The sequence below is a fragment of the Sapajus apella genome, unplaced genomic scaffold (genome assembly GCF_009761245.1).
Source record: "Sapajus apella isolate SASKATOON/1434 unplaced genomic scaffold, GSC_monkey_1.0 scaffold33, whole genome shotgun sequence".
In the NCBI taxonomy this organism is placed as follows: domain Eukaryota; kingdom Metazoa; phylum Chordata; class Mammalia; order Primates; family Cebidae; genus Sapajus; species Sapajus apella.
The window spans coordinates 2,406,133-2,420,787 of record NW_022436973.1 but is presented as its reverse complement, the minus strand read 5'-3'; the positions used below and the strand labels follow the sequence as shown (position 1 = coordinate 2,420,787).

The window sequence follows — 14,655 nt, the reverse complement described above, 5'->3', positions numbered from 1 at the left end:
AGTTTTGCTGTGGAGGGGAGGAAAGAAGGGGGGCAATAGCTAGAGAGCTAAGCAGGGACAAGACGTGTGTTTTTGGTGGACGAAGTAACAGGCTGTTCATATGTTGATGGGAAAGAGTCCATAGAGGGCAAGGTTGGTGATGCAGGCAGTTGCCACCAGAAGTTCTCTGTTTCCTCACTGGAAAACAAGGACCCTGATAGCACCTACCTCCTGAGTGACTGAGGATCAGAGGAGATGGCACCTGTACAGAGCCAGCCCTCCCTCTGTGGTGCTTAACCCACTCAGTGTGGAGCTGAGTCCCCTTGGGGAATTTTGGTGCCTCCTCCCGGGCTCTTGGGTCCCAGAGGAGGTGAACCCACCCTCCCCTCCTTGACACCACCTTCCAGGAGAGAAAGCCTCTTTTTCCTTCTTGTCCATCCTGTTGCCAGGTCCAGCAGTGTCCCCAGCCTCACATCCTGGGCAGGACACCCCTGGAGAGCAGAGGTGCCTGTTCTCTGAGTTTCTTTCCTGGAGCCAGGCCCTGTCCAGCCCCAGGAGGTGCCCAGTTGCCAGTAATTATATTTGGTGGAGCATGCACCTCCCTCTTCCTCCCCATCATGGGTTCGTGGGTTCTGAGGACCAAATTGCCAGCATCTCAGTGGGCAGCAGGTGGGGACCTACTGCCATGCTGTCCCCAACAAGGAAGTTGTGAGTGAGCCTTGCCTTCTATCTTAGATGAGCTGACTACCACCTCGGCACAGGCCTGAGCAGTGCTGGTGGGAGAGGAGGCCTGGAGAGTGATTTTTCTTCCTCCCATGCCTGACCCACTTTACTGAATCTGTTCACTTCTTCCTTGCTAGAATTATAGGCATTAATTAATTAATTAATTAATTTTGCTCAGATGAGGAACTGAGGTCCAAAGAAAGGAAGGGACTAATCTTGGTCACCCCATGGGTTCTGATTCAGTCTCGCCCTCAGGACTCCAGGTTCCCAGAATAGTGTTGTTTACCTGTCCAGCCCCAGGTGGGCTCGACCCACAGGTCAGAGGTCATGAGAAGCTGGATGAGACCACTGGGGATGTCCCTGTTTTCTTAGTATATCAGCCAAGGACCTGAAGAACATGCTGTCGCAGGTCAACTACCGGGTCCCCAACATGCGCTTCCTCCGAGAGCGACTGACGGTAAGTGCCCCCCAGGGCTTTCTGTAGATGGGGCAGGGGAAGTCAAGAGCCCTGCAAATGGGGGCCTGACTGTCAATCCTGCTTTGTATCATGTAGGACCTGGAGCAGCGCAGTGGGGACATCACCTATGGGCAGTTTGCTCAGCTGTACCGCAGCCTCATGTACAGCGCCCAGAAGACGGTGCATGAGCCACCTGCCCTCCCTCAACCCCTGCCCCTGTTCCTTCACTCCACCCCTAACCCTGCCTGCCTCAGCCCTGCTGCCCTGCTTAGGGGCTTTTGTGTGCCATTTCTCCAGTTCTTCTCCTCTTGAGGCCTGCCCCCATCTGCTGCTCTAGCCTGTCTTCTTACTAGCCCCTTTCCCACATGGCCTCCCAGGGGCTCTTGCCCTGACCAGGTTCTGTTTCCTGCAGATGGACCTCCCCTTCTTGGAAGCCAGTACTCTGAGGTTTGGTTTGGAGTGGGGAGGTGGGGTTTTTCCTTGGTCCCCTTCATCTCTCCTCTGGGTGATTCCTGATCCAGGTGGGAGGCAGTGGAAGTGGGGAACCGTACTGGACTATTCTGGGAAGCTGTGCTAGCTGGGAGTTGGGTTCTGCCTTCCATGGGGCACCTCATTGTCTGTTGACCATGCTAGCCAGCTTACCTTCTCTCCCTGCAGGGCTGGGGAGCGGCCGGAGCTTTGCCGAGTGTCCCTTCCTGAGTTCCAGCAGTTCCTCCTTGACTACCAGGGGGTATGGCTGGGCTGACATTGGCCCAGGGTGTCAGGCTGTGGGAGTGGTGGGCTCATCACTGACTGGAGGCTTCTCTCATGCCCTGCCTTGCCCTCCCTACTCCATCAGGAGCTGTGGGCTGTTGATCGCCTCCAGGTGCAGGAGTTCATGCTCAGCTTCCTCCGAGACCCCTTGCGAGAGATTGAGGAGCCATACTTTTTCCTGGATGAGGTGAGCCTGACATTTCACCCCTTTTGTTGTCAGAGAATGGGTAGGGGTAACCAGAACCCCACCTGGGCTCCAGGAGCTAGGTGGTCCTTAGGGATGCCACCTTGTTCCTACCTACTGTGAATCTTGCACATCCCCAGTTGGAACCAAGCACTCTCTCTCTTCTATCCCCAACCTACCATCTCGGGTTGGACAGGGCAGGGGCTCACTTTCTTTTCCCTTCCACATGTTCCTGGACAGTTTGTCACCTTCCTGTTCTCCAAAGAGAACAGTGTGTGGAACTCGCAGCTGGACGCTGTGTGCCCGGACACCATGAACAACCCTCTTTCCCACTACTGGATCTCCTCCTCCCATAACACGTGAGTGTGGCTCCTTTGGGCCCACCTAGCTTCTTTCCAGGAGGGCCCATAAGACCATACCTGCCTCTCTTTGCCTATCCAGGTACCTGACCGGGGACCAGTTCTCCAGTGAATCCTCCCTGGAAGCCTATGCTCGCTGCCTGCGGATGGGCTGTCGCTGCATTGAGTGTGCGTGGGGTCCAGGGCTGGGGGAGGGAAGACGGAAGGCCTGCCTGCTTGATCATGGTGATGTTGCTCCTCAGTGGACTGCTGGGACGGTCCGGATGGGATGCCAGTCATTTACCATGGGCACACCCTTACCACCAAGATCAAGTTCTCAGATGTCCTGCACACCATCAAGGAGCATGCCTTTGTGGCCTCAGAGTGAGTCGCAGGGTGGAGGACCAAGGGGTTAACTGGGCACCAGCTCTCTTATTCTAGAGGGACAGAGGGCAGAAAGACCCCTTGAATGCCCTGTCCCCTCTCCGCCAGCCCTTCATCTTTGTCCTATCTCTTGGCCTCTCCTCGTCTCCTGCTTCCTGCTTGAGCTGTTGCTTTCCAAGTTATATTTTGTTTCCTACACCTTGGGCCCACTGTCTTCTTCATGGGTTCTTTAGCCTGTAGAACACATTCATGCTCTTCTCATCTTCAGAAAACATGCCCTGGTTTCTTTAGGCCAGTATCCTGCTAACTTCTTTTCCCTCACAGCCCAAAAGATTGTGTTGCTTATGTCCCATTCCTTCAATTCTGTTTACTGTTTAACCTGTGGTCACTGATCTCCCTGACCTCACCAGGGCTCTAATAGCTAACTTTGGAGGCTTCTCCTCTCTCCTGACCTTTTTGATGTGAAAGGTTTTTCTTGCACCCTCCGTAATTGGACCAGCTCGGTACTACATCTCTTGCCACCCTTTGGTTTCCACTGCCGCCACAGCTGTAGAACCCCTTCTGCCCCATCAGTGGCTACAGCCTGCCTCTTTTCTGAGATAGTTTTTATAGACAAGAAACCCCCAGGCCCTTGACGCCCAACACCTCACTGTGAGAGGCTACTTGGACCACAGAGGATTGCAGGATCTGTTGCACTGTGCTTGTCCCCCGCCCTGCAGGTACCCAGTCATCCTTTCCATTGAGGACCACTGCAGCATTGCCCAGCAGAGAAACATGGCCCAGTACTTCAAGAAGGTTCTGGGGGACACACTCCTCACCAAGCCCGTGGATATCTCTGCCGATGGGCTCCCCTCACCCAACCAGCTTAAGAGGAAGATCCTCATCAAGGTGGGGTGGTGGGCTCACTGGGGAAGCCCCACACTTCTCAGTGCCTTGCCTGGGCCATGGCTTCAGCTGTTGGGCCTAAGCCTGGTGAGGAGGTGGGGTGAGGACTGGGGTTTGCATTGCCCTGTTCTGGTTGCCCCTACAGCACAAGAAGCTGGCTGAGGGCAGCGCCTACGAGGAGGTGCCTACATCCGTGATGTACTCAGAGAACGACATCAGCAACTCCATCAAGAATGGCATCCTCTACCTGGAGGACCCTGTGAACCACGTGAGGACTGGGCTGGGCTGAGGGTGGTGGGACTGGTGGGTGTGAGGACCCTGGCTCACGAGTCCCCCTTTGGTCTGTTCCAGGAATGGTATCCCCACTACTTCGTTCTGACCAGCAGCAAGATCTACTACTCTGAGGAGACCAGCAGTGACCAGGGCAATGAGGATGAGGAGGAGCCCAAGGAGGTGAGGGACCAGCCCAGGTCTGGGGGCTGGGCCAGGTCAGGCCTAAGCCAGGGTCACAGTGTCTTTGCTGTTGCCTTCCCTTGACAGGTCAGCAGCAGTACAGAGCTGCACTCCAATGAGAAGTGGTTCCATGGAAAGCTTGGGGCAGGGCGTGATGGGCGGCATATCGCTGAGCGCCTGCTTACTGAGTACTGCATCGAGACCGGGGCCCCTGACGGCTCCTTCCTTGTGCGAGAGAGTGAGACCTTCGTGGGAGACTACACGCTCTCTTTCTGGTAACACTTCCCATGCCGACGCCCACGTTCAGTCAGTGTGCGTATATAGACATGACACCACCCATAGATAACCAGTTAACATTTGAGCCTTTGATCCAGGACAGTTATGTTTTACATGGAACATAATTTCATCTACACACACCAAAACACACACATGTGCACTCACCCCCCACAGCACCCCTCCCTTTTCAGTTAATTTGAAGCCTTTCAGTGCGACTGCTCACACCTGTGCTCCTCAGGAACTTGGCCTCCCTCCTTCAGACTTGGTGCCTCACTTGGGGTGGAACTTGGTCTTTGAGGCCCTGGCCTGTTTCTCCCAGCCTCCCTCACCCTGTGTCTTTCACAGGCGGAATGGGAAAGTCCAGCACTGCCGTATCCACTCCCGGCAAGATGCTGGGACCCCCAAGTTCTTCTTGACAGACAACCTCGTCTTTGATTCCCTCTATGACCTCATCACACACTACCAGCAGGTGCCCCTGCGCTGCAATGAGTTTGAGATGCGACTTTCAGAACCTGTTCCACAGACCAATGCCCATGAGAGCAAAGAGTGAGGGAGGGGCCTGGGAGTGGGCAGGGGAGGGCCATGGGTGTTGCTGGCTGGGCCTGACTCTGCTTGTCCTCAGGTGGTACCACGCGAGCCTGACCAGAGCACAGGCTGAGCATATGCTAATGCGTGTCCCCCGTGATGGGGCCTTCCTGGTGCGGAAGCGCAATGAGCCCAACTCATATGCCATCTCTTTCCGGTAAGGGGTGTGGCCCTGGGTTGTGGGGCCTTGCTTGGATCTGGGCTGCCCTGACCCTGTGTGACTGTTTTGTCCTTGTGAAGGGCTGAGGGCAAGATCAAGCATTGCCGTGTCCAGCAAGAGGGACAGACTGTGATGCTAGGGAACTCGGAGTTCGACAGCCTTGTTGACCTCATCAGCTACTATGAGAAGCACCCGCTATACCGCAAGATGAAGCTGCGTTATCCCATCAATGAGGAGGCACTGGAGAAGATTGGCACAGCTGTGAGGGCACTGTGGTAGATGAGGGGAGGCAGGAGAGACCCAGAATCTTTAAAGTCACTGGATAATCTGGATGTGTGTAACAGCAAGGCCTGGGGTGTTGGAGTTAGTAAGAGGGCCCCTGAGTCCAAGTGGGAGCCATGGTCTGGGTACCAGGAGAGTATCTGGAAGAGGGGGACATCTGTGCGGTGTCTCTAAGGATCGGGACAGGCACACAGGCAGAGGATTCGTCATGAGCCAAGGTGTGGAGGGGGAGGTTCTGGGGCTCATACCGGGAGAGGTACACACAATGGAAACTCATCCAGCTGGGGTTGGCCTAGTGACTCTGTCCCAGGGCAGGTGAGATGAGGCTACCCAAGAATGGATGGTATGGAGGACAGAGCCATAGGAGGTGAGACCAGTGAGGGAAAAAGTCGGGACTTATGGCAACACAGATGGTGACAAGGACCCTGGACAGGAGGAAGGAGTCTGGGACCAGGAGATCAGTTGAGAGACTCCCATCCTCAGTAGACTCCCCAGTAGGGTGGGAAGAGGCCTGTAGTCCACTGGTCCCTGGGGTCAGGTGGTGGAGAGGAGTGGCAGGAGTGTAGGGAGTGGGAAGGCTGTTCCTGACGTGGCTCAGCAGTGAACCAGTGAGCCACTGAACTAAAGCACTGAATATGGGCAGTCTGTGAAGGGCCCACCTGCACATAGCTCAGAAATATTTGGGAGTCTGGGCATTCAGGACCTGAGAGATTTTAGAATCCTGGGCTGGGCCTCACGGGTAAAAATGTGAAGAAAGGAAAGGGTGAGACAAGGTGTGAGGCCCCTGAAGCTGTCTCCACTGAGTTTGAAGGATCCCTGTGGACCAGGTGCTAGTGTGATGGTGGCCGCCTTGGTGTCCTGGTGAGGAAGGCCACGTGGAAGTTTGCTGCACTGGGGGAAAGGGAAGCTCCTGGAGAAACCAGCTGCTTTCTACCTCTGGGCTCTGGGACATTAACATATTCCATTGTGTCCTGTTTCCAGGAGCCTGACTACGGAGCCCTGTATGAGGGACGCAACCCTGGTTTCTACGTAGAGGCAAACCCTATGCCAACTTTCAAGGTACAGCTCAGGCCTCTGGGCACAGGAAGCTGGGGAGGGTCCCCAGCTGCTTGGGGCTTCATTTCTGTGTTCTGGGCCATCTGTGGTCTTTGTGGAGAAGTGGTGGTTGTGGTTTTCCGAGGCCCAACAGGTTGTGAGAGATGTGTGGTTGGTGAGCGACCGCAGGTCTCCCAGGGCTGACCCACCCCCTAACCTCCCACCCCTTAGATCAGCCATGACCCTTTAAAACTACTCCCATGGGTGACCCCTGTTTCCTCCCTGGGCAGCAGCAGGTAGGGAGCAGGAGGCACACTGGCCACTCATTCCCTGGCCTGTGGAGCTCTGTCACACAGGTTCATTCTTTTTGCCTTTTTCTCTAAAAAGGCCTGGGCCCTATTCCCTCCATAGCCAGAAGACCTGAGAGGTTTTTCTTTCTACTTCACAGATGAGTGATGAGGTCCCATTCAGGCCCCATATGCTTCCAGGTCCTGGGGAGGCACTCAGGGCAACTGCAGACCCTGCCTTGGCCTGCCAGCCTTGACTCCTGGGAGAGGATACAAGGTTCTCTCTGTGGCCCAGGGTGCGGCTTAAGGTTCTACCTGGATCCTAAGGCACTTCACTGGCAGAGGTCCTACCTCTCTGATTATATCTGTGCTGGAGCCTCCCTGCAAGGCAGTAACGAGAACTATAACTAGGGCCTGTTGCTGGCAGTGTCATCTCCCAGTGGCCTGACCCAAGGCTGGAAAGCCCAAGCACATGTGTGTGTGCACATGAAGCCCCAGGTCAGCAGTGGCAGGGGGAGCCTTTCTGCTCTGACTGGTGCTTCTCACCTTTGCAGTGTGCAGTCAAAGCCCTCTTTGACTACAAGGCCCAGAGGGAGGACGAGCTGACCTTCACCAAGAGTGCTATCATCCAGAACGTGGAAAAGCAAGAGGGAGGCTGGTGAGCCTGTAGTGTGGTAGGCCCAGAATCCAAGGGCCCCAGTGGAGCTGGGGCTCCAAAGACATGTATTTGTCATGTGCTTGTCTCCTGTGTGCACCAGCAGTGCCTGCTCAGCCTGGCTTAGGCATGGGATTCCCTACCAAAGGATATTCTCCTCATGGGAGTTAGGGGTGGTTGCTGGAGGTCAGCACCCTATGGCTCCCACAGGTGGCGAGGGGACTACGGAGGGAAGAAGCAGCTGTGGTTCCCATCAAACTATGTGGAAGAGATGGTCAACCCCGTGGCCCTGGAGCCAGAGAGGGAGGTAAGGCCAGGATCACCTGAGGAATGGCATTCCCTATCCCCAGATTCTCCTTGGAATCTCCCATCACACAGTCCCAGGCATGCATGTGCATGCACAGACAGCTGTCATCTGGGCTGGTGGTCTCCCATATACCTGTGCTATGTTTGGCAGTCACAGGTATACCCACAAGATGTTTTGTCCCATGCACATGGATATCCCCTCACACACATACGCAGTAGCCATGCTGACCATTGGTGGGCTTTGCTTCCCACAGCACTTGGACGAGAACAGCCCCTTAGGGGACTTGCTGCGGGGGGTCTTGGATGTACCAGCTTGTCAGATTGGTGAGCTCCCGACCCTTTCTCTTGCCCACTGTTCTCTAGGGTGAGGTTCTCCTTTGTATCTCTCTCCTGCTCGTAGGGAGGAAGCTGATGGCTGAACCCCAAAGGCTGCCCTCACTCCAAGCTCTCCCCATGCTCTCTATATTCCTTTGACACCCTGGACTCCCTTTGTCACCCTCATCTTTGACCCCTGCATGTTTACCCCATGCCAGGCACTGGGGAACCCATCAGAATTGGCAGCAAAGATGATGCTCCTGGTTGGCTGACCTCCCCAGGCCTAATGGGTTGGGCCACAGGGATGTGACAGAGGCTTGGAGATGGGGTTGAGAGGCAGACGTGGCCTGAGGCAGAAGCATGAGTCAGGCAGAGCTGAGTTGGAACACTGGCTCCACCTCAACCAGCAGTGACTTGTTTGAGTTGCAGCATTGTCATCTGTAAAATGGGTCTGCAAAGCAGTCCTTCCCCTCATGGGATATGGGAAGGAGGAAATGGAACGAGATAGAATTCATTTGAGAATTCATTTGAGCCAGTGCCTGGGGTGTAGAGTGGGATGGAGTGGGTGAGATGTTATTCTCAGTTCTTATCTGCTCTCACCCTCCCAGCCATCCGTCCTGAGGGCAAGAACAACCGGCTCTTCGTATTCTCCATCAGCATGGCATCGGTGGCCCACTGGTCCCTGGATGTTGCTGCCGACTCACAGGAGGAGCTGCAGGACTGGGTGAAAAAGATCCGTGAAGTGGCCCAGACCGCAGATGCCAGGGTGAGATTCTGCTGGAGTCTGCTGCGGGGCAGTGTGTGCACCTGTCAGGCAGCTGAGACCTCCAGCTCTCAGCACAAGCCCCCTCAGAGCAGTGGGGCAGCCGATGGCCTATGCTAGATAGGCCACAGCTCCTGCCTTAGCTAGGGATCGAGAAGAGACACATAAGATGCAATGTGGTGTGTTTAGATCGTGTTGAGTTTGAGATAGTGATGGGTCGTTTAAGTGGGTCCGCAGTTGGATACACAAGGCCAGAGCTAAGAGGAGAAATCCTGGGCTGAAGCAGGAGTGGGGTCCCAGATATAGGAGATAAGAGGTGGTGTACAATAGGAAGAGAACTTGGGATGGACTGAGAAGCTCCACATGAGAAGGCATGGGCAAGGAAAGGAGTCCAGGGTAGGCAAGTCAGACAGACTGTAGGCCACTGGTGAGGGAGGGGGTCTCCTGTGTTGAGGGCTACAGAGGTAAACACAGGCATGATAAGAACGTGTAAGTGCCCTTTGGATTCAGCAGCAGCAAATAGCCCTGGTGTGTCAGCAGTATGGCTGGGGTTGGATGGCAGTGGGCAGCGGGGGAGTCTGGAATGGCAAAGGCAGAGCCTTTGTAGGGCCTGTCCTTGAGAGAGAGAACAGTTGACTGGGGTTTGAGCAGGCTGTCATGCAGACAGCTGAAGGGAGACAGCAGGGTGTGGGAGGAGATGGAAACTAAGCCTAGCTGGAAGGACCAGCCTTATGGAGAAGGGAGGCCTCTTCTACTGAGGCTGGAGGAGCAGAGAAAGAAGTATTCTCAAGGGTTAGGGAATTCCTACTTGGTGGCTCTTTCACCAAGTGCATTTGGTAGGGAGGTCTGTAGCTGCTTTGGAGAAGGCACCTGCAAGCCAAACAGAAGGGATAGGGTGCTTGCCAGGCTGTCCCCTAGAAGGAAAAGGTACCAGTAGACCAAGTGGCTGAAGGGCTGGATCCAAGGGTCTAGGCCTAAAAAGAAAGTTAGTTTGAATGTAAGAACCACTGAAGCCAGCCATGGTGGCTCATACCTGTAATCCCAGCACTTTGGGAGGCCAAGGCGGGCAGGTCACAAGGTCAGGAGTTTGAAACTAGCCTGGCCAATATGATGAAACCCCATCTCTACTAAAAAAATACAAAAAATTAGCTGGGCGTGGTAGGGGGGTGCCTGTAGTCCCAGCTACTCAGGAGTCTGAGCCAGGAGAATCATTTGAACCCAGGAGGCGGAGGTTGCAGTGAGCCAAGATCATGCCACCGCACTCTAGCCTGGGCGACAGAGCAAGACTGTGTCTCAAAAAAAAAGCCACTGAAAGAAGTAAGGGGACCTCCAGGAGTGAGAGGATGGGAAAGGACACTTGTAAGTGGCCTTCTGTTAGAGATTTGGCATGGAGAGTGGGTGGTTGTATTGGAGTTGGGGGAGCTGAGGCAGTGAGGATCATCCGTAGGACACAGATGGAGACCAAGCCAGGGACCTGCATCCCCAGTGCAGTCACAGGTGACACAGGGCATTTTTGCCCCAGGATGAGGCTGAGTAACGAATGATTAGAAAGTGTCACTTGTGAGTGTGGCCAATCCCAGGATCCCTGGAAGCTCACTGTGAACATGGGTGGTGATGAGGAGTCTGTACCACCTCCCCACCAACCCACCTCTTTAAGAGGGTCGGAGGGCAAATGTGTCCTCTGGGACAGAGAGGAGGAAAGACGATTGATCCCAGGATGAGACTGAGGACAGCGCTCCCTCGTTTACTGTTTGGTGTGGTGTCTGGAAGGTACAGGGGAGGGTGGGGAGAGGCCCAGCGCACCTGCAATGTGGGCGTGCCCAAGGCTGGCAGGGGCTTCCTTCTCCTGGGCAGGGCTGTAGCAGGGCCTTGTGTGTGTCACCAGCTCTCTGAGGGGAAGATGATGGAACGGAGGAAGAAGATCGCCCTGGAGCTCTCTGAGCTTGTTGTCTACTGCCGGCCTGTTCCCTTCGATGAAGAGAGTAAGGGTCAGGGCTCAGGCGGGGTGTGCATGTGCCTGGAGGGCCTGGTGGGTGCAGAAGGAGTATTTAGTTATCCCCCCAACACTGCCCGGGTGGGCGGGCTCTGTAAGTGTTCTCCCTGTTTGGCCCAGAGATTGGCACAGAACGTGCTTGCTACCGGGACATGTCGTCCTTCCCGGAAACCAAGGCTGAGAAATACGTGAACAAGGCCAAAGGCAAGAAGTTCCTTCAGTACAATCGACTGCAGCTCTCCCGCATCTACCCCAAGGGCCAGCGACTGGATTCCTCCAACTATGATCCTTTGCCCATGTGGATCTGTGGCAGCCAGCTCGTGGCCCTCAACTTCCAGACCCCTGGTGAGGAGGTCCCCTGTGAGGAGGGCGGGGAGAGGCACTGTGGGGCAGCTGGACTGGAATGCGCCGTCATCTGCCTCTTCCAGACAAGCCTATGCAGATGAACCAGGCCCTCTTCATGACGGGCAGGCACTGTGGCTACGTGCTGCAGCCAAGTACCATGCGGGACGAGGCCTTCGACCCCTTTGACAAGAGCAGCCTCCGCGGGCTGGAGCCATGTGCCATCTGTATTGAGGTAGGTGCTGCTCATCTGGGCTTCAGGGTAGAAGTGGGGCTGCTTGCCGATGGAGTGTGGTTGGTTATGTTGAGTTCCCCAAAAATGGGCAGTTTCAGGCCTCAAGGTGGTCAGTGTGGGTGGGGCCTGAGCAGAGTCTTTGAAGGGGTGAAGACAGCATGCGGTGTACACATCTAGGACATGTGCAGAGCCATTGATGGGGTGACTTGTTCTGATAAGAAATTTTTTTTTCCTAAGAGGAAATCATTTAAAAGACTTTTGTGTTAAAATAGACATGGATTTAACATAAATTGTAAAACTCACATGGAAATTTTAGCTCAAGCCAAGACTAAATAAACTACAGGCCGCAGTACTCCACGGGCAGCGTCCTGGGGGCCCAGCAGAGGGCGCACTGCTTCCACTTCACAGATAGCTGCCTGAGCCTCTGCAGTCTGGGATTGGAGGGAGCAGGAAAGACAATCCTAGGCCCCTTTGTCTGCCTGCAGGTGCTGGGGGCCCGTCATCTGCCGAAGAATGGCCGGGGCATTGTGTGTCCTTTTGTGGAGATTGAGGTGGCTGGAGCTGAGTATGACAGCACCAAGCAGAAGACAGAGTTTGTGGGTCAGTCTGTCTTCCCAGTCATCCTCCTCCTCCTCCTGGGGGTACCACAAGGCCCCCTCCACCAGTCATCCCATCCTCTCCCAGGGTGACCTGAAGCCTTTTGTCATTGCCTTCACAGTGGACAATGGACTCAACCCTGTATGGCCGGCCAAGCCCTTCCACTTCCAGATCAGTAACCCTGAATTTGCCTTTCTGCGTTTCGTGGTGTATGAGGAAGACATGTTTAGTGACCAGAATTTCCTGGCTCAGGCTACTTTCCCAGTAAAAGGCCTGAAGACAGGTGAGGACCATTCCTGGAGGCAGTGCCCCTGTGATCTTGCTGCCAGGGTAGGGCTGGGCCCCTTGCTCTGTCCCTCCTGGGCTGAGGACCAGAGTTTCCTCCTCTTAGGATACAGAGCAGTGCCTTTGAAGAACAACTACAGCGAGGACCTGGAGTTGGCCTCCCTGCTGATCAAGATTGACATTTTCCCTGCCAAGGTATCTGCAGCAGGGGTGGGCTGGCCTGAGGTGGGTGGGAGGAGAACAGGCAGCACCCTCCTGAAGTGCAGAAAAGTCACTGACCCTCTTCTGCACTTGCCTTCATTGAAGCAAGAGAACGGTGACCTCAGTCCCTTCAGTGGTACATCCCTGCGGGAGCGGGGCTCAGATGCCTCGGGCCAGCTGTTTCATGGCCGAGCCCGGGAAGGCTCCTTTGAGTCCCGCTACCAGCAGCCATTTGAGGACTTCCGCATCTCCCAGGAGCATCTCGCAGACCATTTTGACAGTCGAGAACGAAGGTGAGGGAGATGGAGGGGTGCTAGAGCCAGCAAGGCCGTGGCTAGGTCCTACTTCAGTGTTTCTTTCTCCTGGGTAGAAAAGTTGTAATAATATTGTCTGGCTTTGGGCTGTCCAATTGACACTCTTCCCTTCTGTCCAGGGCCCCAAGAAGGACTCGGGTCAATGGAGACAACCGCCTCTAGTTGTACCCCAGCTTCGTTGGAGAGCAGCAGGTGCTGTGCACCTCATGGAATGCCGTGAACTGGGTTCTTTGGAAGCAGCCTGCTGTGGCGGCCTTCCGGGTCTCACAGCCTGAAGCCTAGATTCCAGCAGTGAATGCTAGACAGAAACCAAGCCATTAATGAGATGTATTACTGTTTTGGGCCTCCATGCCCCAGCTCTGGGTGAAGGCAAAAACTGTACTGTGTCTCGCATTAAGCACACACATCTGGCCCTGACTTCTGGAGATGGATCCTTACATCTTGTGGGGCCAGGACCACAGCCGAAGCCCCTTGGAGAGAGAGGGCACCTCAGCCAGTGGCACAGGAGGCTCCAAGGAGCCACTGACATTCCTAAGAGTGGAGGAGGAGGAGGAGCCTTGCTGGGCCAGGGAAACAAAGTTTACATTGTCCTGTAGCTTTAAAACCACAGCTGGGCAGGGTGAGAGGCTAGATGCCCCTGCAGTTTGGCCCTGGAGCCAGGGCAGAGGAGTGTAGGGCCTGCATGGAGAAGGGCTCTGCCCTGCCTGAGGAGGAGGACACAGCACAAGGGCACATTGCCCATGGCTGGGAACATGACCCAGCCTGAAAGATACAGGGGATCATGTTAAAAATAGCAGTATTATTTTTCTTCTCAATGGTATTGTAACTAAGTTATTTACTCCTCCTGCTCCTCACCCTTGTAGGGAAACCTTGGAGTAGAGCCTTGGAGAGGAGAGTGGCAGGTGGGTTGCCTGCTGTGTTAAGAGGGCTCAGTTTGTAATGTTAAGGCACTGTCAAGAATGGGGTGGGGGTAGGTGGGAAGAGAAGCAATAGCAGAGCCTATTTTGGTGAGTTTTTTGTTTTTTAAAAGCAAAGATGACTTGATATGCTTTCCCTGAGGAATGAAAAAGGAATTGAGGAGATGCCTGCCGCTTGGGTGGGCAGGGTACAGGCAGCTGGGTGCTGAATGAAGCTGCCATGCTTATTGCAGCTCCTTTCTGACGGGTAAAAAAATGATCTAGGGATGGAGATGGGAAGGTTAGAAAGGCAGCCCCCACCTCTGAGGACAGAGGCTGGGGTCCAGGCCCGTGGGCGCAAAGCTGCCTCATAGCATAGCCAGCATTCAGCACACACAAACCTACTGCCCATATTTGGGCTCAGGGTTGGCCATTTGCTAGTTCTGCTGCCCTCTTAAGATCTGACTGCCAAATAAATCATCCTCATGTCCTTTTTCCTTTAACTTGTATGTTCTTTTTGGGGCTCAGGAAAGCCTGTTGTCTGGGGACATACTCACCAGATGACTCTGCAATAGAAGCAGGTGGGACGTTTCTGGAAACTTGAGGTTAAGCAGCTGTTACCTTCTCTGGGCTAACAGGAATTGTGGGGCCACCTTCTCTCCTGCCCATCCTCTGAACAGAGTACATCCTGCCTGGGTTCTTGGCCAGCCAGCTTTGGTGATGATCTGGAAACAACCAGAGCCCCTTTCCAGTTCCACAGAAACCTCTCCTTTCAAAACTTGCATTCAGTTAACATTGCCAGGTGCCATTCTGGTTGCCTCTAGGACTTGGCAGCCGAAATCTCTGTGCCCAGAACATGGTTGAAAGGTCCCTCTCTTCCTGAGGCTCTGTTTTCATCATATTTTGTGCTGGGATGGAACAAAAATGATGCCACACAAACAATTTAAGATCTGGTTCTATGGATGACATGAA

At 54.5% G+C, this 14,655-nt stretch overlaps 1 protein-coding gene across 1 annotated transcript in view; it reads left to right on the top strand.

Annotated features, from left to right (window-relative positions):
- Positions 1 to 14,186, top strand: part of PLCG1 (phospholipase C gamma 1) — a 39,656-nt gene extending 25,470 nt beyond the window's left edge. Inside the window, exons 5-32 of the mRNA XM_032294938.1 lie at positions 1,075 to 1,159; positions 1,256 to 1,339; positions 1,572 to 1,606; positions 1,817 to 1,889; positions 1,998 to 2,099; positions 2,337 to 2,455; positions 2,538 to 2,623; positions 2,698 to 2,818; positions 3,538 to 3,706; positions 3,849 to 3,971; positions 4,055 to 4,156; positions 4,244 to 4,431; positions 4,778 to 4,978; positions 5,055 to 5,174; positions 5,258 to 5,438; positions 6,441 to 6,518; positions 7,336 to 7,439; positions 7,647 to 7,743; positions 7,997 to 8,066; positions 8,666 to 8,823; positions 10,706 to 10,802; positions 10,934 to 11,158; positions 11,242 to 11,390; positions 11,876 to 11,990; positions 12,109 to 12,270; positions 12,379 to 12,467; positions 12,579 to 12,766; positions 12,907 to 14,186. Coding sequence (XP_032150829.1) covers positions 1,075 to 1,159; positions 1,256 to 1,339; positions 1,572 to 1,606; positions 1,817 to 1,889; positions 1,998 to 2,099; positions 2,337 to 2,455; positions 2,538 to 2,623; positions 2,698 to 2,818; positions 3,538 to 3,706; positions 3,849 to 3,971; positions 4,055 to 4,156; positions 4,244 to 4,431; positions 4,778 to 4,978; positions 5,055 to 5,174; positions 5,258 to 5,438; positions 6,441 to 6,518; positions 7,336 to 7,439; positions 7,647 to 7,743; positions 7,997 to 8,066; positions 8,666 to 8,823; positions 10,706 to 10,802; positions 10,934 to 11,158; positions 11,242 to 11,390; positions 11,876 to 11,990; positions 12,109 to 12,270; positions 12,379 to 12,467; positions 12,579 to 12,766; positions 12,907 to 12,949 — 3,364 coding nt within the window. The 3' untranslated portion in view covers positions 12,950 to 14,186. The remainder of the gene's footprint in view (positions 1 to 1,074; positions 1,160 to 1,255; positions 1,340 to 1,571; positions 1,607 to 1,816; positions 1,890 to 1,997; positions 2,100 to 2,336; positions 2,456 to 2,537; positions 2,624 to 2,697; positions 2,819 to 3,537; positions 3,707 to 3,848; positions 3,972 to 4,054; positions 4,157 to 4,243; positions 4,432 to 4,777; positions 4,979 to 5,054; positions 5,175 to 5,257; positions 5,439 to 6,440; positions 6,519 to 7,335; positions 7,440 to 7,646; positions 7,744 to 7,996; positions 8,067 to 8,665; positions 8,824 to 10,705; positions 10,803 to 10,933; positions 11,159 to 11,241; positions 11,391 to 11,875; positions 11,991 to 12,108; positions 12,271 to 12,378; positions 12,468 to 12,578; positions 12,767 to 12,906) is intronic.
- The last annotated feature ends 469 nt before the right edge of the window (positions 14,187 to 14,655 follow it).